We start from the raw sequence: 26,283 nt of genomic DNA, 5'->3' as shown, positions 1-26,283 counted from the left end.
TGATGGTAAGATTAGACATAGTGTGGCCAGAATTTTAAATTTTAAGGGCGCTGTGTAACTGCATATGGAGTTTATGGATCTGCTAGGAAATAAGAGTGAAGATGGAAAATGTTCAGTTTAAGCAAAGAAATTGTACAAATTCAATTAAGAATCTGCTTTATAAATGCACAAAAGAGGACAGGAAAAAAAGTAATTCATTTAGTCTTAACACATGACAAATGTCCAACATTCACTCTCCTTTTAGCTTAGTTTTGATCTCCAACAATTGCACAGAAAAAAAAATATCTGGCTCTTCATTTTGCTAGATGCTTCAATTTGTACTAAAAACCACCTTGGTGCTCAGATTTCTGGGGCATTTCTCTGTCAGTTTGCATCACACGTAGACAAAAGAAAAAGAAGCTATCATAGAAATGACATCTTTAATAAATTAATTTTAAAAAGACAGCGCACCCCTTTCCCTTCTCTCCATGCTTATATGACATGATGTAGAAATGATACATATGCAACATCTCATATGTTAAACAGCACTGGAATGTCCAGACGCAGTGAGAATAGTGCAGGTTGCATAAAGGTGTTCCCTTATGCTTTCATTTATGTACATACAGTATAGACCTTGCTCAGGAGACTGCACTCATATCCCTTAGCTTAGTTGATCTTGAGCAGCACCTTTTCTCTTACAGTCAACCAATATGTGTCTTTCTGATGCACACACTTTTTTACGTAACAATAATGCGCACAAAAACGAACATAAAAAAGTGTTTACCTGCTCATGTTTCAGGGGACTTACTGAGGTTTTAACATGATCTCACCATTTTACTGAAATGCGCAGATCAGCTTGTTTTCTCTTGTGTGCTGACAGCAGCAAGCATTTCAAATCACATCCATGTTTGTTGATTCAAACACTGGAAAGCTCCAAAAAAAACAAAGTTTGGAGACAAATGCCTGGATAATGACTGAAAAACTCTATTTGTTTTCTAACCACCTTCTGAAAATATTAAGCAGAATTATCCAGAATAAAGTGAGTAAATTTTAGTTAATGGGGTAAAACAAGAAAAACACTATCATCTTTAAATACAATCTATTCACATTATGTTTCTTTATGACTACCTATAGTATAAAACTTTTAGGTTTACAGTGCATTATGCCTTTTTCCTTTCGGCCTTCACTGTCCGGAAGGTGACGTGCAGTCTGGTTTTAGAGGGACATCTCCAGTCACATATTTCGAGCCCCTGAAAATGTTCATCTATTCCTGCAGTGCAATCCTTGTCACCCACTCAGAAAACATCACCTCCGTTTTGAGAGGTAGGTTGCAAGGTGAAATGCATCGACTTAAAGAAACAGAAGGTGTTTTGCTGAGGCTGATAAACCTTAGGAGATCAAGTCACGATGAGGCCTCTGACACATGTGTCTGGGCGACTGTCCTGACAGAGAATTCCAGGAGGGGTTAGTGGAGGATTAACCCACGTTGACACCTAGGCCCACTTGCAGCTTGTCACCTCTGTGATTTACAAAGGCGCCCATGATTAGGGTGGCAGGGAGCGGGGTCAGACGCTTCTCCAACACGCCTCCTATTATGCAGCGACTGTTGATCATACCTGGATACACACAAATAAAGCACGTTTCATATACTGAGCATGGCATTTGAGTCAAAGTGGCAGAATGAAATTTACCTCGAAAGACCATGTTGGCCTCAGGGAGTTCCATCTGGTACCCAAATGAGGTTGTGGTCTCTTGTGTCCTGGTGCTGGCTTCAAACTCCACCCCGACTTGGATCTGGCAAACACACAAGTCATATTACCAATATACACCTGAGGTAAGTGCTGTGTTTGAACAGTGCGGTTGCATTTGCTGTACCTGTTTGTTGGCTCTGTGATAGTAGCTAGCATGAGCGCCTCCTTTCCCAGCATTCAGCGTTGCCACCCAGTTTGGTCCTTCATTAGGAGACAGAAAAAATGTAACACAGTAGTAATGTAGCGCAGCTGCTAAATAAAGCACAATAAATCAGAAATAACAGCAGCTCAGTTAAAATTAGATATTTAAGACAGATTTTGAAAAAAAAAAAAAAATTCTCACTTGAGTACTGTCCAGCCAAAGTAAGAATTCCTCCTTCCTCTGCTCGGCCCCGATGGTAAACAAGCTCTCCTCCTAACACCAACCCGGATGATACACTCTGCAGGAAGTGTGCTACAAGGATAACTGCCCAAGAAAAACACACATATACATAATGTATCATGATAATACACTAATTCAACTGCTGTATTCAGTGAAAAAAACATCTTAAAAGCAAAAACATTTTTGTCTGACTATCTGCAATGTGCTTTTTTTTCTAATATTGGTGGATAATTAAAGAAAACCAATACATGGATGCATGTTTATGAGACGCTGATGACTGTGAAACTGAGTCTTATTGTACTATAACTATATTATTACTACAACATAATTTCTCACCTGACTCTCTAAGGACGTCTGGGTTGGCTACAGTCACAGCAGCAGTGAAGTCGTTCCCTCTGTACTCAGTTTCAAATTGCCACGTTACAAACTGGGACTGTTGGGTCTGAAACACAATCAGCAATCCATGCATGTAGTCGTTTGCCACAATGCTGCATAAAGTTATGGACGTATTTAGCAATAGCAACTGAACTTGCGATGGGATAGATGGATATAGGAAAAGAAACAAACCTGGAACACCGTTCTAGCTCGTACACGCTCAGTGAGATGCAGCAGAGCGTGAGCGTTCAGACTACCTGAAGAGTCCATCTCACCGATTAATGCTGGGGCATCCTAAAATGTGAAAAAAATAACATTATGCAATTCGTCAACACAAAAAGGTGGCCTTCATCCATTTTTTTTGCAATGTCGCAGATTAAAAATCTTAAATGATAAAGCAGTGATGACATATTAAGTATGTGGGGAACTGTGTTTGACCTTGTCCTTGCTGTAGTCATCAGACTGCAAATGCTCCACATGGAATCGATAGTAGGAAGGACTGACAGCACTGAGGTGGAGCGTATGACTGACCTGGAAGCAAACACATTCATTAAATCAAAGATCACACATTATTGTCTTGTAAATGATGGTGAGTGGAAGCATCACCTTGAAGAAGCTACTCAGAGTTTTGTTAACAATCATCTTGACACCTTCAATCTGCTGAGGAAACACATCTGAGGAGGTAGAGAGACAAAACATTCTGGTCAGAAACATTAGTAACACATTTTGTGTGTTAATATGATGTGTAATTGTGTGATTGGTAATCAGTTCCAGCTGTAACAGCATTCAAAAATACCCAGAATGCTCCATTTTCACACTGACAGATTATGCGTAATTCAGATCACACAGCTTGATGTTTTTCTGGAATAAAAGTTAATATTATTAAAATCACAACCATTCATTTTAATTTGTATATCTTTCATCTAAAAAAACATCAGTGTGCTTTTTTTGAGGCTTGGAGATCTTTTTTCATTTCATTCAACCTTCTTTAAAATCTTGAGGAATCATCCAGAGCATGCCCTCATTTACAATGTTGAGAGTATAATCAGAACAGAATAAATAGGCAACAATCCATGGGAAAACAAACAACAGAACAGAGATAAAAACCTTTACAGCAAAAGCAGTGTAGTCTGTGGTCATGGATTTAAATTGACTTGGAAGAACAGTTGTGCTAAGTTATAATGTTTGTTGCAAAATGTTCCAGGTGTGTGCACCAGACAAAAATTCAGAGAACTGCATCTAAACATTGATTTTCGAGGAATCACTCATCAAAAATTTTTTAAAAATTGCTTCATTACAGGAAAATGCTGAGTGTATGTGCATGTGAATGTTGATCTCCTGAGCCTACACCTCCTAAACCACAGTGTGCTTTTCACCGGTGTTTCTATTTAGCCAGGAGTACCTTTGCAGCTCCTGTGGAGAGAATGAAAGCTGCCTGGGTTGGGTAGGCGGCCATCTCTCCTCTCCCAGCGTGGTGGACTGTCCCAGTGAGCAGGATGTGCGTCCCAGCGAGATGGAGGGGGGTCCGTGGAGAAAGGCCAGTTCTGATGGCCTGGACTGGAAGACAAAGCCAGAACACTGCCCATGTGGGCGCAACGCTTCCTGAAGGAACCAGAGAAGCAAAGGAGAGATATTTATTATCTTATCTGCAGCCTGGGTATGCAGTTATTTCAAAGCAAAATTCTGTCCTATATAGAGTGGACAGAAGCAAAGAGAAAAATACACTAAAATCCAGCTTAATAGGGAAAACACATTTTTATTGGGCTGTTCTTTGAAGAAGAAATGGCATAGAAAGATAGCAAAAAATGAATACAAATCAAAAGCAGACACCTATAATTTCAATCTTAATATGCTAGTTATTTAAATTGTTTTATAGGTTACTTAAATCTGAAATTGCAAGAGGGATTACAACTCTGTGCACCATGCAAGGCTACTCTGATGTTTTCATGTGCAGGTGCAGCAGTTCCGTTAGCTAGCATGACCTTAGCATCAGGAGAAACAGACATGCATTGTGGGAAAAAAGACTTAAGTACCTACTTCGGATATGATCGAGAGGCCTTAAAATCCTGAACGAAACTGGAAATCGTACATCAGAAGGACTGTCAGGTGGATTTCATAATTGAATAACCTACTAACTTGATACACGAAGGCTACTGATGCTGGGATCAAGTGATGCTGCAAATAGCTCCCCCCACCTCAGCGCCGCTAATGTGTCCCTCTGAAAACACGACGAGAATTCTCAAGTTTTAAAAACCACACTTTTACATTTACGTGGACAAAATCCGCCGTTCAGTTGTAATGGTATTAAAGCAACAACTACACATTCTCGATTGCCTGCATTTCACTTACAATACAGTGGTTTGTTAATAGCGAGGGTTAGGGGAATTGCGTTGCGTTCCTCTAGTTTTGTTTCTCGTCGGACTACTGTATCTGCGACACCGCGTCCAACGCAAGCTGCTACAGGTGAGATAATATTCGGCTTTCATGTTACTGCAGCGCCGGGAGCGGGAGAAGGTCATCTCCTTCAATCTACAGAGCAGTAAAAAGAACTTGTTTTTTATCCGAACCGGTTTTAGACACACACTACGGTAGTTATTAACTAAAATATGCTGCTTTTGTGAACATATTTGAGCGCAAAGAAGACAGAAGGCGGTCATTATCACTCCTACACGCGTCTCTTTCTGTCGCACTGTCTATGGTCGCACTCGGAGCGGTGAAAGCGGGAGCAGATTTCGGGACAACTTTTCCAGGGAATTTTGAGTTTTTTGAGTGTCCCTCCGACTCTACTCGGGCTGGATATGTCTCCTTCACGGTCTATATTGCTGGTGGGAGAAGGGAACTTCTCGTTTTCTGCCTCTGCCAGTCAGCTGTACTCGGAGTCAGAGACCAGCATAACGGCCACTTGTCTGCAGCATCAGGAGGAGGCACTGCGGCATGAAGGTGCAGCCAGCAACATCCAGACCATCAAGGACTCAGGTACATGTCTGGTGGGATTTGTAGTAAATGCACTAAGCTGATTATCATGGGGCTACACTTTGTTTCTCTATACTTATTTGTCCTTATTTGTCACTCAGGTGGAACTGTGCTTTTTGAGGTGGACTGCACAAAGCTGGAGGAGTGTGCCTCCCTGCAGGGCCGTGTGTTTGACCGTGTGGTGTTTAACTTTCCTCACTGTGGGAGAAAGAGTGGGGTTAAAAAGAACAGAGAACTTCTCAAAAACTTCTTCCTCAGGTACAGCTGTCTAAACCCTTGATGCAAACAGTACTGGGATTGTTGCGGTTGCACTTCCTCCTCCTTCTTCTTGGTCTTCCTCTGACTATGCCTACCTGTGATCCAATCATAGCATATTCTGTTTTCTGAGATTCTCCTACAACATCCATCATGTATCTGCGCACATTTTTATATAATGTGATCTGATGATGAAAAAGTTTCAGAAAAAAAACCTCAAGGTTGGCTGACTGCTGCTTTTAGACCTTGGGTGATTTGGTTTTTTAAATGTGGTTTATTTGTATCCAAACTTGCTCTTTTAAACCATTTATTTTAAAAATGATAAGGTATGGTAGGTTATTTTTACTTCTCCTGACAATTGCTGAACAATTTGTTGAAATATTACTGAAACTGCAACGTCAACAAATGCAATATTCAGATTGCCTGAGCTGCAGCTGTTTTAATAAAGGCAAAATGCGTCACCATTTTGAATTAAGCATTGCGGTGCGACAGAGATGCCTATAAATCACATTCTACAGTCCTTAGGGATCCTGTCTGTTTAATGCAGACTGCACCATATAAACCACTTCAACCAGCAATTCTGTCCACCCTGTCAAATTGCTACAGTGTCATCATCATTTTAAGCTTATTTTTTTTATTATTTTAGAACAAAATGCAAACATTACCATACACACAAAGTTGTAAATCAGTCAAAATAACCATAGTGTGAGTTTTTTGCATATCGTTCAGCCCTACTTCTGACCAAAAAGAAAAATCTATTCCAATTTATGACAGTTTATAACAGTGGGTTTGCAATATTCTGACTACTAACTACAACTAATCACAACAATTGTGTCATTCTTCAGTTTCGTTTGTTGTCCCGACTAAAATGTTTCTGTGGTGCTAATTATTAGTAATAGCAAGTAACCTAAGCTGGTACTGAATGCTTGCTCAGATCTTCTCTTACTTATTCTTTGATCAGTGATTTCCTGATTTTAATCAAAGTTTGTTTTAAAAAAAAAAAAAAAAAAGTTTAGAGTTGTAGACAATTCTTTGTTCTTTTGTTATCGTAAAGAAGACATTTTTGAGATTAAAAAAACATTTAGTTTTCATACATCATTGATACTTTTTGATACTAAGCGAAGTACTGTTAAAAAAGAGAAAGGAAATATCTAATTATTATTAAGGGCAATGTAGTCTCAATTGTCCACTTAAAGAAAAGTGACAGATTAAAGGAAAAATCTGACCACCTGGCACCAAGGGCATCTGGTGGCTCTCTTATGGTATGGTGGTCATTTTGCTGACAACATTTGGGTTCACTTGTCCCCTCAGATTAAAGAGTGACAGCAAATTAATGCAAAGTTGTTGTGACTGATCACCTTTGTCCTCTGATTAAACATTTCTATCCTGATGGGATTCTCTGACAAGATACCCCATCAATAGGGCATAAGGCATCACTGCATGGTTTGCTGAAAATGATGTGGCTCATATGTTATGGCCTTCAAAGTCACCACATCTTAAATAGGTTGAACACCTATGGGAGATTTTGAATTGATGTGTAGGCACTCTCCATCACCACCATTAAAACAACACATGCGCAAATATCTTTTGGATTAATGGTGTTTTATTGCTTCAGTAGACTTCCAGAGACTTGAGAATGAATGCCAAGGCTTATTGAAGCTGTTCTGGTGGCACATTGTGGCTTTGCACTTTACTATGACACTTTTTTTCATGTTCATTTACTGAATATTTGTGTCTGTTTTTCTATGCCTCCAGTTGTGTTCAGGTGTTGGCTGAAGACGGGGAAGTTCATGTTTCCTTGTGCAACGGGCAGGGCGGGACACCAGCGGACCAGCCGAAGCGAGAGTGGCACAACAGCTGGCAGGTGGCTGCCATGGCAGCAGAAGCACATCTAATCCTCAGTGCTGTCCACCCTTTTGAAAGTGAGAGATACCACAACTACAAGTGCACTGGATACAGGTAAGGAGCAAAGGTGAGTGTTACAGTGGATGAGTAGAAGCAGCCCATTGTGTCCCTGTGCGTGGTTTTGATGTGTGTTTGCATACTGACCCTGCCTAATGATGGTACTGCTGTTGTACAGGAGCCAGGATAAGGGCTTTCATGTGGAGAAAGGTTTGCTCCATGTGTTCTCTCGTGGCCTCCCCTACACCTCTGGTCAGACCCTTAAGGTGGAGGAGGCTGTTGAAGGGGAGAAAGTTCAGTACAACATCCCAGCTGAGCTCAGTGATTTCATATTCAGGTAACAGAGACTTTTATTCAGCTTGAATAATGAGCCACCAGCTCCAGAAAAATCGTGCTTATCGTCTGTTCTCTTTCATCAGGAGATTTCTCTGCCCAGACTCTGTCCACCCTGTCAAGTTGGTGCAGGATTTTGTTCTCGAAGGACTGGCGGAGAAGTGGTCGGTCTCCATGACGACAGAGACCATTCCCTATCTCCTCACGGCCAAACAGCTGCAGACATGCTGCTGCGACAGCGATGGTACACACTGCTACTGGATCCACCTGCTTGAGAAAGATTTCAGCTCAGACGCTCAAACCTCTACAGAAAGAGAAGAAGATCAGGGATGTGCAGACGCAAGAGAAACTCCATCAGCCTTGTATGCTACCTCAGAGAAAGTGGACAGGATGAGGAGCAAAGGAGTTGAGTGCTTAAGGTCAGCGTGCTCTATTGATGTCGACCCTGAAGGGGAAAGTGGTCTTTATTTGCTGCGTCCATCACTGCTCCCTCAGATGGAAGAGCTTTTAACTAAAAAAGAGAAGTTAATTGACAATGCAGGGAGTAATGAGGAGAATAATGAAAGTGAAGGGAACAGGAAGGATGAGGCCAGCGAGGGCTGTAATGGTGTTACCAGCCTATTTGGTGTAAGTGGCGTGGTGTTCAGGAATGTGCCCATCAGCCTCTGGTCTCTGCCTGCCTATCACGAGCTTCTCCTCAGAGGTGTTTCCACTCCAGAAAAGGACCCAGTTAAATCGCTTGGACATAAGCTGGAAACGCTACTTGCTCCATATGGGGTTTCCCTGGTAGCAGAACAGGGAGGTCTGCGTCTGATGGCACAGCCGACGGGTTTAGTTGGTAAACTGTTTGCAAGCGACAACAATGTCAGCATCACTGTGTCCCTAAACCTGGACCTCCTCGCTGTGCTCCTGTTCTCACTCCCTGACTGGCGGCTGCTGTGGTCACATGATCCACGTTTCCTAAAACAGTTTTCCCTCCGCCCATCGCCAGGGACCCCTTTTGGCCCGTTTTCCCTCTTTCCCGAACACTTCAGCTTTGACATCAGCTTCTGGACGGGGCCTATATGGGAGGAGAAGAAGTTCCATGCCGTGGTCCGAGAGGCCAGCCGTGGGACCGTGGAGCAAGTTAAACTCATCGATATGTTCTCCCATCCTGACCTGAGCCAGACCAGCTACTGCTACAGACTCATCTACCACTCACACACACACGCTCTGTCACACACACAAGCCCTCCAGTTTCACCAGCACTTGGAGTCTTTACTTTCCTCTCGGTTGCAGGTGACCATCAGGTAGCGGCTACTTGAAACTTGAAAGGAGGAACAGGGATTTAACCTCTTACTTTTCTTCAAAGGCATTATGATTACAAGTCTGTTTGTAACTGCTAAGAAAATTCTATGTGTATAATGTGCAAAACTGTAGTTGTGCAGTGTTTACAGTGGTTGAGGCATTGCTTACTATACTGTGAAATGTGACTTGAATTCTGTGTATTTGTGTTTTAATCCTATAATAAACCCGTTATTTAACATAAGTTTGTGGTCTGTGGACATGGACGTTGACATAAATCAGATGTTTCACAATAAAACAGATCTGAAATCAATACCCTCTGTTGTACTAGCAAGTAAATCTCATAAGAAGTATATATTGGTATTAATTATAAGACAAATGCAGAGTTGTAAGGATTTTTTTCTCTTGGGTTTATTGAATTATTTTTTGAAGTTACTACCCCTAAACCCATGTAAATATTAAGGAATTATTAAATCATGATTGTCACTGGTGGAAACTAAATATTTACTTAAGTATAATTTTGATTTACTTTATGCACCTTTATACTGATACCCTACTACATTTCAGGCAGAAATGTACTTTCTACTCCACTACATTTATCTGACAGCATTAGTTACTTTTAAGATGAGGATTTTACACAACGGGTAATATAAGAAAATACAACACACTATTTAATATTAAACCAGTAATTTCCAATCCTTTTTGGTTTTTTTCCTAAATAAAAACAATGAGCTGTCAGGGTCCGTTTTACATGTTTATGTCAACACTTTTCACATTGTTTGATTTCAGTAAATGTTCAAATGATCCAATGGCTCAGTAAAAATGAAAGATTAAAGGGAAGGTTCAAAAACTGAAAACATTTGTGCATCAGCACCCATTAAATTATCTGACAACCTTCTACCAAACTTTACTTTTAAGTTAAAAATCTGAATACCTCTCCTTGGTCGTGGTCTTCCACTGATCATTGTTAACTTTATTAACTAACATTATTAACTATGTAAAAGACTTGGAACTGATTCATTATTAGAAATATATCTCTGACACTGCTGCATTTTACATCAAATTGCTATTTCTCTCTCCAGGAAACTTAATAGGCTGCCTGTTTCTTATTCTTCAAGAGAATTCCATTAATTAAAATTTGCTATGTAGGATAGTATCAGGTCACGTGGTTGCTGCTAACCCCTAATATCTTAGGCGGTTTCATTTAAAAAGATAACAAATGCATATTTAGTCCCGTCGTGTGCATGTTTTCAGCCTCTGTAGAAAGAGATTACGAAAAAAAGGGAAGCTGAATACGGTTGTCTGAGATCACTTTCTTGCGTATTTCCACCGCCTCAGATGATCGCTGTCATTAGCCGGACGGAGGCGAAAATGACCGAAGCGCGACTCGGGAGCAGCATCGGTAAACATGGCGGCCAAGGCGCTCCGGCAGCGAACCAGGCGAGGCAGCAGACAAGACGCAAACAACGTGAATATCTCCGCCGAAGCTCGGCCACCGAAAGAGGAGAAAGTCAGCGATGACAGTAAAATCGCAGAGACTCGGCAAGAGTGAGTATGAGGCGGGAGGACAGACGGTAGTCTCGCCGGTTGCTGTGAGCTCCATCTCCGGTGTGACTGACAGGCGGGGCAGGGGAAGCTAGCTAGCTAGGTAGCTACTTTGATACGTTAACCAAGTTTGGACTATATTGACACGATAACGAGGACTGGTAACGTCCTCCGAACAACCTACAGGACTGTGTGTCGGCAGTAATTTGCACCTCGTTGACTGTTTAGTTGTGTTTCCGCCTTAATAACAAGTTGCATTGTTTGTGTTTTAGTAGAGCAACGTAACGCATAGGAGTTACCTGCTCAGCTCCATTCATTGTGCCCAGCTGTTCGCTATCAGCAGCTTTAGAGAGCTCACCACAGTTTACCAGACATGACCGGGGTCCCCTCATGCTCAGCTCGGACTGAAAGGTTTAATGTAAATCAGTGGCTGGTGGTGACACGTTGCTGAAGCCCTCGGAGGGTAATTGTGAGTTTGTAAGGTGACGTGTCATAACAAAACGTACCGTGAGGCTCGATGCTGAGCTGCAGCTGATCCCACTAATCTGAAGAAGAGTGTGAACAAAGGAAACAGTACCAGACAGAAGGAGGACTGACTGTCATCACAGTACACCCTCATCAAATGTTTCTGTCAGACTCCGTCACTTATACGAGCCTCATATCTCAACAAGTACACTGCATCCCACATCTGGGAATGCATTGATAGATAGTCGAAGTAAATAAGTATTTTTTCCAGTAGTAATGCAGAAACACTCTACTAGAAACTACAAATGTTAACATTTATGTAGGTTTGTTTTTGCACACTATACACAAGCAGTACGTGCTGCAAATGACAGTGCGGTATGTGCTTATAAGAACAAAACATTAATAATCACAAAGGAAATTGTTGTGCCTGGAAGACAAAAATACAGTTAAACCAGTGCCTAATAGAATAGCAATAAGATATGAGGGCAATATTTTAGTACAAATAAAAAACAAGTGAGCTAGAATATACTGAAATAGTAAAATAAGTAATACTGGCAGTGATACAGAAGTAATATTACATGTGATAATGAAATATTAACATCGTTGTGAAATATTACACAATAACTTGAAATAATATTGCAAATGATATGTTGATTATGTTTCAGTTTTCAGTGTCTCATGTTGCAACTGTTCTTTCTGCAGAGGGGAGAGGAGTTATACAGTTAGTATAGTGTGTCTGCTGAAAGAAGTGTTAAAGCTAATCATCCATACAAATAAAAAAAGAGGATAAATTAAGATCAAAATGTACAAATTTATGTAAAATGAGAAATGTGCATATGTCACAATTTTCAGGTAAACCACATAGTAATGTTTGTGTTTATATTTATGAGAATGGTTTAAATAACTTGGTCACTCTAATTAGGTGTGTTTAAAATTATGATATAGTTTTCAAGCATGATGTACAAAATGCATCCCATTAGACAAGAAATAAACAAATAACAGGTGAAAAGGAAGTTAAAAAAACACAACTGATGTAAAATCAAAATAAAATAGTAACACTGAGAAAAATATAATTATGCTTCTACTAGCAGGAAAAATAGTCACTGTCAGTTCAGAAAAGTGAGTTAAATGGCTGATTAAAATACTGAGCAACTGCTCAAGACATATAGGAAACTAAAATAGATAAAATGCAATAAACAATATAAAATGAAACAAGGCAGAGCTGCAAGCTGGAAACTGACAACACACAGGCTGCTGACTGTGAAAACTGGAAGAGGAAGAACGGTGAAGGATAACAGCAAATGTATGTTGTGTAATTAGTTTTAATAGCCTTTTGAAACAGTAAGTGATAGTGCTCGGATATTGCTCTGTTGTGTTCTGTGGGAGTCAGTCTTTATTGCAATTAGGGCTTTCCTCTATGGTAAACTGATATTTACTTTGTGCTCCACCACACATTTAGCTTTTGTATTTAATTGTATATTAATTTTCCAGCTCGGACATGCTTCATCTTTCCATAATTTGGGACTTAATTGGTGTTTAATAAAAAGCAGGACCACTGGAATATCAAAGCAATTAAGCCTGTATATGTTACAACACAGGTGGTTAATTATACATTTTAATATCTAGGTTCTTTTCTATTAAATCTGCACAAAACAGACATGATATACTGACACATAATCTACAAAGAACCTAGCAGTATGATGCTATTTAATACCTTTTGAATCGTATTATTGAATTGAATTCTTAGTCCTTTTTTTTTCTATCAGGTCAATCAGTCGTGGAGGGCAGGTTTGGGCTCCAGAAGGTTCTACTGCATTTAAATGCCTGCTCTCAGCACGTTTCTGTGCCGCTTTGCTCAGCAACATCTCAGACTGTGACGAGACGTTCAACTTCTGGGAGCCTGTGAGTTCAACTGTCAGCTATCAGAAATCTCAAAGCGAGTCTTTTTCTAATATCTACGTCAGCTTTTGACGCAAGCTGTTGTTGTGTTTTGACAGATGCACTACCTGCTGTACGGCACAGGAATGCAAACATGGGAATATTCTCCGTTGTACGCCATCAGGTCCTATGCTTACTTATGGTTACATGCTCTCCCTGCTTGTTTGCACGCCCATGTTCTGCAGACAAACAAGGTAACTATTCCAAGGTCTTATTCTTAATGTGTGTTGTTATTTATATTTTAAATGCTTTCTGCTGGTGCGGAGCACAACAAGCACCTCTTTTGTATCCCCCCCGTTTGCTCCTCGGAAAGCAAATTACAAATCTATTGTAAATAATTTTTATTAAGGTCTGCTGCTTTATGAAAAATACATATTTTTCAGGAGATATCTGGAAAAACTGATTAGTTAAATGTTCCTTAATGAGGCCACCCAAAGCATGAACTCACACATGCTTTGTGTACAACGTTACACTGAAACGTGTGCAGTAGTTACAGGCTTGTGCTATGACTGTGTTGCAGGTGTTGGTGTTCTACTTTGTACGATGTGTCTTAGCATTCTCCTGCTGTGTCTGTGAACTCTATTTCTACAAGTGAGTTTACCCTCCTTTTATTTGCCAGTGGGTGTTGTTGCGCTTTGGCTTTCAAATTTTGGGCTAATTATGTAGAAATATCTGTTATGAAATAAAAAGTATGTTTAACAGTATGTGTTTGTGTGTGACACAGGGCAGTTTGTAAGAAGTTTGGCTTGCACGTGGGCCGTCTGATGTTGGCATTCCTCGTCCTCAGCACGGGAATGTTCTGCTCATCTGCAGGTTGGTCAGATTTATTCACTTCGTTAATCAATTACTGTCTCTTTTGTCATTTTTAGCCATTCTTTCAAATTTCTGTGAACTATTTGACTCCATCTCAGCCTTCTTTGGCGTTTATCAACCTACTTATCTGAGTGTGTTATTGCAGAAGATTGTTTAATCAACACACTTTTTGAAAAGGAGAACTCATGAAGGCTGAGATAACATGTTGAGAATGAGATGTGTGTAGGGTTAGGCCACAGGTTATTGTTTGCCGTCTGTTTTTTTATGATTCATCCTTGTCTTTGTGCTTTCTCCTCAGCATTCCTTCCTTCCTCTTTCTGCATGTATACGACACTGGTTGCCATGACGGGTTGGTTTCAGGACTCGACGGCGTTAGCTGTTTTGGGCGTGGCTGCCGGTGCCATAATTGCATGGCCGTTCTCTGCTTTGGTTGGGTATGACTGTAACCTTAAATGCCTACTTGCTGCAAATACTTTTCCTAAATGTCCTTGCCAAAAATGTATTACTTTTATCTTTTCATCTTTGGTTTATTTTCGCTGCAGGGTTCCAATTGCCTTCGATCTGCTCGTGTTAAAGAGGGAGTGGAAAAGTTTTATCACCTGGTCAGCTGTTGCTCTGCTTGTGCTGCTGGTGAGAGTATTTTTATGTAGATGGGTTTTATCAGTATCACAGCTGCAGTGTCTGTGCAGATATTCATGGGGTTAGTCAATTATTAATGTAGTAATATCATAGGATGTGTTGCATTTTGTCCTCTATTATTTAATATTTTAGAGGGAAAAATATACATAACACTGGCATTCTGAAGGTAGATATGTATAGATATATCTGCTATTCTTTATAAAATATATATTTATGTTGCTAAAGCTAAATGTTTACGCAAGCTGAGTTCATTCACTTTCCCCTTTTTTTGTCTGGTTTACAATTCTCAGGTACCTCTGATGGCAGTGGACTCTTTCTTTTATGGCAAATTGGTCATAGCACCACTCAATATTCTACTGTACAATGTCTTTACACCACATGGACCTGATCTTTATGGTAATTTACCAAAGCACACGTGATTAAAGTGTCTTTTTTTTATAGTGTTAGCATTAAGATCAGCTATAAAAGCAGTTTTTAATTTGGGACACATACTCTTAAAATTTTATATTGTACTAAATATTTTGTCATGTTTCATCAGAAGCCACTTAAAATTGTGTTTTCTGTTTTGTCTTGTAGTAAAAAGTGTTCTACTAAATATGGCATGGTATCTCTTTCATTTTAGCAGCTGCTCAAACTGCACTATGCATTGCAAGTTTATGTTACAGCCACTGGCCGCAACAGCTGGCATCAAAACCATGTAGAATTCAGACAATCTCAAATCACACCAAGAAAATTAGATTTACTAGAGCTTATCAGAGCATCAGGAATAAAATACAGATTATGTTGATGTTAGGGATATTTATCAAGGTTAATATTAGGCTGATGTTATATTAATTTTATGGATTAAATACATCTTTGATGAAAACCTCAATCTATTTCAGCAACACCGTTTTTTAATGAACTCTATAGGGAATAAATACTACCATAACAATTCCTGTCAAAGCGGGGCAATTGGTTGTATTTACCCTGTACATGAGCTGTAATCTGTAATAATTTGAATGGTCTGTGTTGTTTAATTTTCAGGCACAGAGCCATGGCACTTGTACTTTGTAAATGGCATCTTGAACTTCAACCTGGTGTTTGTGTTGGCTCTGTTTTCCCTCCCGCTCACTGCTCTCATGGAGACTCTGTTGCACAGGTTCAATGGTGAGGACGCGTTTCCTACACTAGCACTAATAATGTCAACGTTGTCTTTATGTTTGCATGAATTGCAGCTATAGTGATGCACCTAGTGTACTCCTCCTCAGTACAGGCATAAAAAATACTAATCAAATGCAAAGCATTTTATGAGTTTAATATTGCTATGATGTTAAATGTCAAAGCAGGTTCTGTTGTATTTTCATGTGCTTGTATCCACGTGTTTTCTGCAGTGCAGAACCTGGGCCGTCCATACTGGCTGACTCTGTCTCCCATGTATCTCTGGATGTTGGTTTTCTTCACTAGACCTCATAAAGAGGAACGTTTTCTCTTTCCCATCTACCCTCTCATCTGCCTCAGCGGGGCAGTAGCCCTCTCCTCTTTACAGGTGTGGTGGTGCCATGTTCAGATTTTTACTTTGAGAGCAAAATAATTGTCTGTCTTAGTTGGTTTCATTTGTTTAGGTCTGCCCATATGTGCATGCCAAATTAATTTAGTTTTGTTTCCCACAGAAATGCTACCACTTTCTGTTCCAACGATATCGACTGGAGCACTACACTGTCTCTTCCAACTGGCTGGCTCTGAGTGCAGTCGTGGTCTTCACAGTGTTGTCGCTGTCTCGTTCTGTTGCCCTCTTCAGAGGTGTGTGTGCACTCAGACAATATTCTCCCTCAGCGCCGGAGTCAGGTATCAAAAGAGACAGCTCAAGAAGTTTTTGTCTGTCCACAGGCTACCATGCCCCTCTGGACCTGTACCCAGAGTTTCACCGCATCGCCAAGGATCCAACTCTACACTCAGTTCCTGAGGGCAGACCGGTCAGTGTGTGTGTCGGCAAAGAGTGGTACCGCTTCCCAAGCAGCTTTCTTCTACCGCACAAGTCAGTTACCAGCTTTAGTTCAGGGGTTTTTAGTGTCTAATAAAAAATGCAAAGTGTATTTTACGATATTCAAATGTTACTGCGACTGCGCCTCCTGCTAAAAGCCCCTGTTTCTGATCTCCAGCTGGCAACTGCACTTCATTCAGTCTGAATTTAAGGGGCAGCTGCCTCAGCCGTATGCCTCTGGTCCTCTGGCCACACAGATCATCCCAGACAATATGAACGATCAGAACCTGGAGGAACCATCCAGATATGTAAGTCAGTCAGGCATATGTATGTTTGACATGTTAGTACTGTGGTTAAGAGCACTGGAATTAAACAGTCGTATGCCCACTCTGTCCAGGTGGATTTAAGGCAGTGCCACTATCTAGTGGACCTAGACGTAGATGAAGAGACACTGCTTGAGCCACGTTATTCAGCCAGCAAAGAGGAGTGGAACATCATTGCTTATAAGCCTTTTCTACAATCATCAAGGTATTTATACAAATACATCATTTACACTAAAATAGACAAAAACTTTCAAATTTAGATCTTTAAAATATAGACAAAAATTAATATTTTGTAGTTAAAAAAATGAGTAAATATCTTCCTTATGCTTTAACATTGTTTAAGAAAACTGAATATCAAATATTACCTCCATCTGTTTTTCCTGTATACACAGTCTTAAAAGAAAGAGATGCAGTTTTTCAACAAAGCATTTTTCTCTCAGGTCGTCTCCTCTTCTCAGAGCGTTCTACATCCCGTTCATATCAGACCGTCACACCACCTACGGGCGCTACGTCATCTTGAAACCACGGCGGCAGAAGCAGCCTCGTAAGCGGAGCCATGGCTGACCTTTAAGCCTCCACCTGACCCCAAGGACAACATCCTAACGAGGAGTCAGTCGCTTCCCCTTGAAACAGCTGGTATTTGTGTGTCAGTGTGCATGTGATTTGAAGTATTTGTCTCATGAAACATTCAAAGGTATCAGACCCTTTAAAGACATTAAGTCTGCTTTTGGGCTTGTGTGTGTGAGTGAGAGTGACAACAAATGAGAGTGAAGAGAAAACAGTGCGTATGAAGGTGTGCTTGGCAGATATCAGCTGGACATGTTATCTGATTTTGTATGTCTGTGTGGAAATGGATGTCTTACAAGGGATGCACACTGCAAGATTTTACTTGAATTCATTCCAGAACAGCACACAGAACAATAAGTATTTTCATGCTGCACTTGGAAATGTGGCCTGAATAGAAGAATATATCTGACCAATTTATGTGAAAAATCTTGTAGTGTTGGCTTGTCCGCACTCAGACAGTATCTTGTTGTGTGCTCCGTTAGGTGTGAGTGGTGGAATTGAGTGAAAGCGAGGATGTGTTATTAATTTAACTTGAAATGTTAATAAAAACATGATTGACTGTGATTACAACCCCACAGGTTTTTTTTTAATTGAGACAGTAAAAAACACTCCACCACAAGCTCACAGGTTCAATTCTAATCTCATTTTATTTGAAGATTTCCTTGTGTAACAAACATACAAACCACTCTCACTTGCAGGAGAGATGCCAAGGCATTATACATTCTGAATAACTAATAATAATTACAATAATAATGCTATACTTGATAGTTATCTTCAATATCATGCCATTTTCTGTGGTCAGGCTGCAGGCACTGAAGCTAAAATCACTGTAAGAGCTACCTTTCCACTTGTTCATATTGTTTTTTGCTGTCTTCGATTTCTTTCATGGGAGACAGAGCGGCATTAATCAATAGTGGAGCAAGCATATCAAGTTCTGGACATGTCACAATTTAAGGCAAAACACACAATGTACAGTTCATAAAACCAACTTCCTCACGCAGTACTGTGTTGGAGGTAGCATGTCTACATCAGGTAAACTTGGGTGTGATTGAAACAGCATCTTCAGGCACAGCAGACATAAGGTTGAAGACCTCAGTAGTTATCCTACCAAGCAAGCATGACGAGGCCATGCAAACTGTCTGTTACACTCTCACTTTAACAGCCAAACTTTCTTATTATCCCTCTGTCTGATTACATTTCTTTAATCTTGCAATTTATGGAGGAAAAGTTGTGTTGTAACAAGAGAAAATGACTGGGGACAAGTGGTAAGAAACATTTAAGCGCACATTCATGTAAAGAGGCCTTAGTCTAATACATTAATAACTCCCTGATTTTCCAGTAGTGGCACAGTGTTGCCATTGTCTTTGGGATCACCATCCTAGTATAACAAATAGTAGAAAGGTGTCCCCAATAATCCACAGACTCTTGTCATCAGTAGAAAGTAGCGGAAGTGAAAGCAGGTCTGGGTTTTTCAGAGAAACCTCAGCATTGCTTCTGCGAGAATTACTAAAATGTAATTTTCTAGTGCTGCAAGTATCACCAATCAAATTTCATTTAATGCTATTCTATTGGGATAGACGCAGAGATCAGCAAATCAAACTATATCTGCATTGATCACAAATTTGTGTTACATTATCACAAACTAATTGCCGCACAGAAATTCCAGAAGGCTACAGATTTCATTTTGGACCAGAGACACAATCTAATTTGAACATGTCCTCACCTGATATTCATGCCCTAAACAGACCATATAAACATTGAAAACACATACATGCACAGGTTTTTGTCATTCTCCCGCTACCGTTCATAATCACACATACAACTGTACACACAATTAAGGAGCCTTTTAGAGAATCAGTACTCTCTGTTGATCCAATCCTGCTCATTGAAGTATCTCCTTCCGCTGTCCAGGGTCAGCCCGTTTCTGTAGCTGTCCAGATTCGCTTGGTAGGACTTTCGGTTGGCGTAGGTTCCCAGGCTGGTCTGGTAAGTGTCGTCCTTGCCGTTGGTGACATATGTCTGATAGAGGTCGACCTTTCCTGTGAGGCCTCCAGGCCTCAGTTTGGGATCATAGAGGTCAGTCCCTGCTCTGATACTGACATCATACAGTCCATGATCTGCGTACACACTGCTGCCATAATGCTCGCTCTTGGTTGTGCGACGACCCAGACTCCTGTCATAAAACTCTCGGTGGCCGGTGCGACCCAGACTGCTGTCGTTCAGGTCTCTTTTTCCTGAGCGGCCCAAGCTGGTGTCGTAGAATTCGCGGGTGCCACGACGTCCAAGGGTGAGGTCGTTGAGGTCAAAGTTGAGGAAACAACTCTCTGTGCTGGCAAGAGTCACAAAGCCGCTCTCTGTGTCGCGACCCCCGAGGTTGTCATAGTCGCCTGTCGGTGTGTCCGGAGAGGAGCATAGAAAGGAGGTGTTTTTGGTGTGGGGCCGAGCTGAAACCAGGTCGTCGTCTTTCTGGGAGCGGATGACGTTGTAGACGTCCGTGGGAATCGGACTCGGACAGATTACGGCGTCTGTCTGGCAAACCTCTGATTTCTGCTGTTTTCTCCTTCTGTCTCACACACAGAGAAGATAAGATAAGATAAGATAAGATAAAGTTCTTTATTTCTCCCCACTCCAGGGGAAATTTACATTGTTACAGCAGCTTTATTTACAATATATACAAGGGTGGCAAAAAAATTTTTTTTAACAGAAAAAATAAAAATAAAAATAAAGTTTAAAAGTGCAGAGATGTGCAGTGCAAGAATGTCAGTGCAAATTTTACCATGAACCATGAACAACAAGACACCTGAAACATTCACTATTAACTAGACTATAAAAAGCATACGACATGGAGCACAATGACTGATACAAGAGTTTTCCTCAAGTAGAGATTAAATACATAGATAGATAAATAGATTAAAGCTTTATTGATCCCACAGTGGGGAAATTTACAGTGTAACAGCAGCAAATAGAATAGTTTGAATAAAAAGTGAAGTCCAATATTTCTGTTGAAACTGAGCTGTCATTTTAACTTGATAAATATAGTAAATATTTGCTAATGTATTAATCCTCTGTTACTCTGCACTATTAACTGCTGTTGGAGTAACATTTAAGAAAACTGCAGTGCCCAGCTGTTAACTAGTAAATAAACTACTACTATATTTTTAAACCATTTTTAAAAAAAAAATAATAATAAATAAATAAAAATGCTTTTCAATAAGAGTGCCGCAGAAATGGAAAGAAAGTTAGAATGTATTGAAAAACAAACTATAACGATATTTCTTTATTTTTTTTCATGGAATTTATTGCCAGTAAGAAAACTTTTACAATAAAAGAACACATCATGTTTTGTCGCTTTGTACTATTCCATCAATTGGACATAAGCAAATAATTTTTTTTACTGAATTTACTGTATGTTGAATATGTCATCCAAAGCCACCTAATGTTGCCTCTTGAAGGACTTATCTTAGGCCTTGTAAACAACTTAAACAATAATCATGTAAGGCCATATAGTGAACACGACTAATATACAGTCTCTTTGGTCTTTGTTAGTACTTGTCTTTAATGTTTGCCTTTGTTTTGGATCCTCACCGTCTGACAATCATTTTGAAACAGCAGACTCCCATCACTGTCAGCAACAGCAATATGAGGGGAATTGTGGGAATGATGATGTAAACCAAATTCACAGCTAAAGGAAAGACAACAGAGATGCAGATTTAGTGACTCATATAGGTGTAGTGAGTTTACGTGCTTTCTCTTTGCAGAAAATGCTAAAAGGTTTCTCAGTTTGACCTGTTCTACTGTCCTGGTTGGGGTCACTTGGATTCCACGGTAGCACAGATGAAGGGAAGACATCTGTAATGAAAAATATTTACAATGTTAAGACTGTCTGACTCACTCATATGACCCTAAAATGTCTGTTAAATAGTGTGTCACTGAAGACTCATTTTACCTGTTTGGGTGGAATTGGGAGCAGGAGAAGGCTCCAGTAGCTTCTCTGAGGAGAAAATAATCTTAGGTCAGTATGTACAAGTGTTTTCCATATAAAAGAATATTAAATCAGCATGTGGCAGCAATACCTGCAGTGTATTTGCAGATGAAGTTGTTCTTGGTTTCACAATTGTCGTCGTTCCATTGGAACATGTAGAGACCTCCCAGACCGGGGGGAGCAGAGGGCTGGTGATACATCACCACACACACCTCGTAGCCGCATGATGGCTCATCCCAGTGCCAGTTCCTACAACAAACACGCAAAGAGCACGTACACACAATCAGTTTTCCTCAAAGCTTCCCTAACTGAAACCTTTACAAGACTTACATTCCCATTTAAGGCGAGACACTGCAGGCAAAAACATATTTTTTTGAGTTTGAGATTATTTTGTATCAACAACATGCTTCTTTTATTGGAATTAAAATGTCCAAAATGCATATTTAGGTTTATTTTACTAGATTCTCTTTGCCTATTTATGTTTATAGGTCTCAGTAGGTTGTTTTTTTTCTCCAAATCTGAACCAGAAACCCCCACTTCAATTGCACTTACAAACACCAAGCTTTATAGTGTAAATCTTATCTATGTTCTGAAAGATGCTGTTGAGGGGTTTTGTTATCAATCACCCGGAGCCTAATGTATAGAACATTTAGAAATTTAAGAAAAAATAAATCCTAAGTGTCCACTGCAGAATCTTCATAGTGATATAGTTAAAAACATACATACTTTTAAAACATACTGAAAGAAAAGTCTAATAATGTGAGCTATGGCATTACTGACAGCTGCATGCGACTTAAATCCTGCATCATTTTGGTTAGTTTTTGGCTTATTGAATTTTTCTTTGGTCATATAAGTAAGTTTAGAAACAGTGTATCCATTACAAATTGAGAATGTTTATTCTATGCCAGTATATGATTTTTTGGCGGAAAAACTTTGAACAATTCTACAATTTCATTTAGCAGAAAGCTACGCTATAGCGACCTTTAATCCAGCATAAGTTGTGCTACACAGACAAAATTTGTACTTTTACTTCATTTAAAAGGGTTCTTTGGGCATTTGAAGCTCATTAAAGTTTTTCTTTTTGTACCTAGCTTCAGTTATGGTATCAGCACTAAAGAAAATCAAATGATACTTAACACATGGGGAAACACCTTTCTCATCTTACAGTCATCCAGTGAAAGTTAACCAATGTTTGGCTTCATCCACTGACTCCCACCTAAACGTGGACTTGCTGCCGTCCACCCAGTAGTACTGTGAAGAGCAGTTGGAGGTGCTGTCCCCGTCTCCATGGTTACGGCGAAGACCTATCCAGAAGTCTCCATCGGTTGGGCGGAGCTCGGTGATGAGCTGCTCTATGGTCTTCTGCTCGGATGCTGACTCCACGCTCAGCAGCTGCCCTCCGTCCCGTCTGCAGGCCAACTCTGCCTCCACGAAGTTCAGCCTTCGGCGGAGCTCAGAGAAGTAGGCCAACTTGTAGCACGGCCTCCCTTTTCCTGCCTTACACACACGCTGACCTGCACACAAACACACCTCATCATACACGGCAGATGTGCACTGACTTTTCTTCGAGTTTTCTCATGCACAGTGCAAGAAATGCTCATAATATGTTAAGTTTGAGCATTCAAAAAAGAAGATAGTTGTAAAAACTGAAACACAACAGTGTTTTAGAAGTTTTCTGCCTACCTCTTGCTTCAAATATATCTGCTGCAAGAGTCAAAAGTCCAGAAGAGACTCAGGAGGTCAGGCCATGAAGAACACCAGAGAGAGATCCACAGTTGAATCAATAGTTGACATTTTTGTGTTGTATTTTTGTGTGTCTGTGTGTGCAGCTTACCTGTAATGAGACTTGTGGCTGCAGATGGATCGAAGCACAAAAGCAAGAGGTGACAGAAGATTGTCAGCAAGTCCATGTTTGTCAGTTGAAGTCAGTTTACCACCAAATCTTGTATTTTAGTTTAGTCTTTTTCATCTCGCTGCCCGTTCATCAACCAGAGGTGAAACCAGATAAACTCCACCTGCACCTTTGAAGAGGTGAGCTGCAGCCTCAGGTGTGAGCAAATGCTCTAAAAGAAAGCGAAAGGAGTGCTGGACAGGCAAATCTGCAGTTTTATCTAGCGAAAGAGAGAGCGTGTGAGACAGAAGGAGGAGCAGGGAGAGGAGGAGAAAAGGCTGCGTGTTTGGGAGGGGGCTGTAATCTGTTAAGAGCAGTCTTAATGATTGGGAGAAGAGGCTGCATCGATCGCAAGACATCTAATCATGCAAGTGCTTCTCATTGTAAACGCTGACAAGAGGCAGATTTCACTCCTTCCTTTATTACTTAAGCTTCGGATATTATCATTACAAAAGTGTTACATGGAAATGATCTCCTATAACTCGATCAGGGATATTTTAAAATATTTTTCGCAGGTTCACGTTGCAGCATTCTTGCTTATTGTGTCTCAGTGCAAAGCGAGACAGATCGCCAGACACAGCCAGGAGGAGGGACTAGTCGTACACTTTTTCCCTTCCTTTTAGATATCAAAATATGTGAGAACTTGGTTTCTAATCTTCAATATTTCTCTGCAGCACAAACTATTTCTAAAAAGTAATAATTCAAGTTTAGAAATGATTACCTTATCACTCAAAAACTCAGCTAATTAGTTTTTTCTGTTTCATGTGTGATTTGATCAGACCAGATTACCTGATTGACAGAATTAAGCAAACAATGTTGCAACTCTTGTCAAGATTTAATTTTGGATTTATTGTGTGATTGTTGCGTGGTAAGATGTGACCTCATCTTTTTACGAACCAAGTCCTACCCACTTCAAAACAATGACAGGAGCACAGCTGAAACACAAATACAGGAGATTTGTCTTGTAGAATTACACAAATCCCAAAACATGTTAAAATGTTAATGTAGGAGTCCATCATTCAGAATAAGAAATTGCCTGAAAGACATCATTTTAGGGCCTTTAAACATCTGTAGGTCTGAAATTAAGATTCATTTTTCTAGGTAAAGTATGAAGCAGCGGATGGCAGAGACTTGCATTTATATGATTAACCAGAATCATAGTGCAAAAACAGATTTTTAAAAACTGTTTTTAACTACATTTTTCATTGAAAAGCTAGTTCAAACAAAATAGTTAAAATTACAGACAATAACTAGTAAAATCAAAGAGAAAAAGGGTTCATTTTCATGGTAGCTGTAAAAAGAGCAAACCAAAATAATGATGAATGAATAATGTACACCTTATAAGTCTGCAAAGTATATGGTATTTTGTTTTACAATGTTTGACCATAAAATTACACTATTTATATTGTATGTAAATAATATAATATGATTATAAAATAATTTATATATAATAATGTATAAATTTTGCCTTTTCAAAAATATTTTTAACTGTTGTTTTGTATATTTTCCCATTTTTGCTAAATTACAATTAATAATGAGAAAAATCACAAAAAATAGTAAAAATGCACGTTTATTGTAAAAAACAAACTAAAACTGCACAAAACCTAATGTCCATTTGAACAATCTGTATTTTTCCACAGTGCTTCTTATTCTCTTGTGACATTTGAGTGTAACATGACACTCTTTCACGATATTCAAATTAGTTAAACATAGTGTTATTTTACAGATATTTACCATTATTTTTTGTTTACAGTTTTTGAACATTACAGAATTCTTGGGGGGTCTTTTTTTTTCATATTTTTTTATACCCTTCACATTTTTTTTCTTTTTTTATACAGTGCGTAGCATTCTTGTGTACAGTGTTTGCCCATAAATTTCAGTGAATAGCTAGCCGGACATTCTGGTACTGTTATTTACTTTCTTGTCCAGAGTTAGCTGAGAAAATCAATAACAATATTTTATGGTAAACATGATGCTATACAGTCAGCAGCTAATGAGCTAGTCAAACTGGAAACAGAAAAACTCTGACATGATAGAAATTGGCAAACTTTTGCTGCTAAAGCTCACCAATTAACTCATATCGTTTATTAGACGTACAAGAATTGTTGATTAGTATATTTTAGGGGGGTGCTGCTGGGGTATTTTGTTATGTCATCCGGAAAACCCTGCAGGAAAAAAAACACAGCATAATGCATGATGGTTATACAAGCAGAACTAACATATGTTATGTTCTGGTGCTGGTAAGCTGGTCACAAAAATGGGATTCTGTTGATTTAAGCATCATTCATGAGGCAACTCTAGGACACCAGCTTCATTTATAGGTAGATTAGCACAACTATGCTGTTCATCCAGCTAAACCAGCAACAAGTCAGGACTAACCGGCTGGTCTGTGCTGGTTATTTCAGCAGAGAGCGCAGGCTAACTGTGTCCCCCAGACTCCAGTTTTTAAACTAAGTCAAACTAACTCGTGCAGGGTAGCTTCATATTCTCTATACAGACATGAGAGGTTTCAATATCATCTGAACTTTTCCTTTAAGATTGAGACGTTTGATTTCATTTCAGAAGCTGGTATCATCAGTCAAGTTAATCGCGTGAATATTTGACAATGCAGTTCAGTAACAAGGGAGACTTCCTCTGCCAGCTCTGTAATTTCATATTCAAGCAGCAGGATCAGCAGAAAGCCACAGATGCATGCGCACGTGATCTCCTTTTCAGCGCACAAATGGAGGAAAAGTGTATGTATGCAGTTCTTAATGGTAGTAATTTCTGAAATGGCCTATAAGGTTGATTTAAGGCTCGCAGTGAGACAGATCAGCTAGAGTTTAAGCAGCAGGATGCTTCATCAGGAATATGCTGTGTGTGCTGGTGCTGAATGGGGAGCTGAATAGGCTGATCTGAAAACACTGTCCTCCTGCATGCGGCTCTA

At 39.8% G+C, this 26,283-nt stretch overlaps 3 protein-coding genes across 4 annotated transcripts; 1 reads left to right on the top strand and 2 right to left on the bottom strand.

Annotated features, from left to right (window-relative positions):
• Positions 1 to 405: 405 nt before the first annotated feature.
• si:dkey-71l1.1 (uncharacterized protein LOC569883 homolog) lies at positions 406 to 4,829 on the bottom strand. 2 transcript variants are annotated; one of them, XM_055017040.1, is made up of 10 exons: positions 4,521 to 4,829; positions 3,890 to 4,089; positions 3,094 to 3,161; positions 2,926 to 3,018; positions 2,680 to 2,781; positions 2,449 to 2,554; positions 2,074 to 2,196; positions 1,855 to 1,931; positions 1,671 to 1,773; positions 406 to 1,595 (listed from the first exon to the last, which is right to left on the bottom strand). In XM_055017040.1, the coding sequence occupies exons 2-10, from the start codon at positions 4,071 to 4,073 to the stop codon at positions 1,456 to 1,458; spliced, it is 996 nt and encodes a 331-aa protein (XP_054873015.1). In that variant the 5' UTR covers positions 4,074 to 4,089; positions 4,521 to 4,829; the 3' UTR covers positions 406 to 1,455. The 2 variants fall into 2 exon arrangements, with proteins under 2 accessions (XP_054873015.1, XP_023144250.1); XM_023288482.3 differs by having other exon boundaries at positions 4,525 to 4,829.
• Positions 4,830 to 4,965: 136 nt separating this feature from the next.
• On the top strand, positions 4,966 to 18,048 carry alg9 (ALG9 alpha-1,2-mannosyltransferase). The gene is made up of 21 exons (XM_055017443.1): positions 4,966 to 5,463; positions 5,562 to 5,718; positions 7,471 to 7,674; positions 7,796 to 7,954; positions 8,037 to 9,242; positions 10,489 to 10,493; positions 10,611 to 10,782; positions 13,011 to 13,146; positions 13,242 to 13,376; positions 13,703 to 13,773; positions 13,907 to 13,995; positions 14,294 to 14,429; positions 14,538 to 14,625; positions 14,925 to 15,030; positions 15,658 to 15,780; positions 16,005 to 16,159; positions 16,284 to 16,413; positions 16,501 to 16,648; positions 16,773 to 16,902; positions 16,992 to 17,122; positions 17,358 to 18,048. The coding sequence occupies exons 1-21, from the start codon at positions 5,286 to 5,288 to the stop codon at positions 17,479 to 17,481; spliced, it is 3,783 nt and encodes a 1,260-aa protein (XP_054873418.1). The 5' UTR covers positions 4,966 to 5,285; the 3' UTR covers positions 17,482 to 18,048.
• A 64-nt stretch (positions 18,049 to 18,112) lies between these two features.
• On the bottom strand, positions 18,113 to 23,572 carry layna (layilin a). Its single transcript, XM_023288515.3, has 8 exons — positions 23,301 to 23,572; positions 23,150 to 23,170; positions 22,683 to 22,980; positions 21,558 to 21,715; positions 21,431 to 21,475; positions 21,271 to 21,333; positions 21,070 to 21,166; positions 18,113 to 20,047 (listed from the first exon to the last, which is right to left on the bottom strand). The coding sequence occupies exons 1-8, from the start codon at positions 23,374 to 23,376 to the stop codon at positions 19,339 to 19,341; spliced, it is 1,467 nt and encodes a 488-aa protein (XP_023144283.1). The 5' UTR covers positions 23,377 to 23,572; the 3' UTR covers positions 18,113 to 19,338.
• Positions 23,573 to 26,283: the final 2,711 nt, after the last annotated feature.

This window comes from Amphiprion ocellaris, chromosome 14 (genome assembly GCF_022539595.1).
Source record: "Amphiprion ocellaris isolate individual 3 ecotype Okinawa chromosome 14, ASM2253959v1, whole genome shotgun sequence".
In the NCBI taxonomy this organism is placed as follows: domain Eukaryota; kingdom Metazoa; phylum Chordata; class Actinopteri; family Pomacentridae; genus Amphiprion; species Amphiprion ocellaris.
This window is presented reverse-complemented; position numbering and strand designations above follow the sequence as displayed.

Excerpts from the sequence above, each read along its gene's own strand:
- si:dkey-71l1.1 (XM_055017040.1), bottom strand. The coding sequence starts at position 4,073 with ATGGGCAGTGTTCTGGCTTTGTCTTCCAGTCCAGGCCATCAGAACTGG. Across the intron at positions 2,782-2,925 it reads ATGACTACAGCAAGGACAAG|GATGCCCCAGCATTAATCGG; the intron begins GTCAAACACAGT and ends TTCACATTTTAG. Across the intron at positions 2,555-2,679 it reads GAGCTAGAACGGTGTTCCAG|ACCCAACAGTCCCAGTTTGT; the intron begins GTTTGTTTCTTT and ends ATTGTGTTTCAG.
- alg9 (XM_055017443.1), top strand. The coding sequence starts at position 5,286 with ATGTCTCCTTCACGGTCTATATTGCTGGTGGGAGAAGGGAACTTCTCG. Across the intron at positions 5,464-5,561 it reads CCAGACCATCAAGGACTCAG|GTGGAACTGTGCTTTTTGAG; the intron begins GTACATGTCTGG and ends TTTGTCACTCAG. Across the intron at positions 15,031-15,657 it reads ACATGGACCTGATCTTTATG|GCACAGAGCCATGGCACTTG; the intron begins GTAATTTACCAA and ends TTTAATTTTCAG.
- layna (XM_023288515.3), bottom strand. The coding sequence starts at position 23,376 with ATGGACTTGCTGACAATCTTCTGTCACCTCTTGCTTTTGTGCTTCGAT. Across the intron at positions 21,334-21,430 it reads TCCCAATTCCACCCAAACAG|ATGTCTTCCCTTCATCTGTG; the intron begins GTAAAATGAGTC and ends TTTTCATTACAG. Across the intron at positions 20,048-21,069 it reads TTCAAAATGATTGTCAGACG|AAGGAGAAAACAGCAGAAAT; the intron begins GTGAGGATCCAA and ends TGTGTGAGACAG.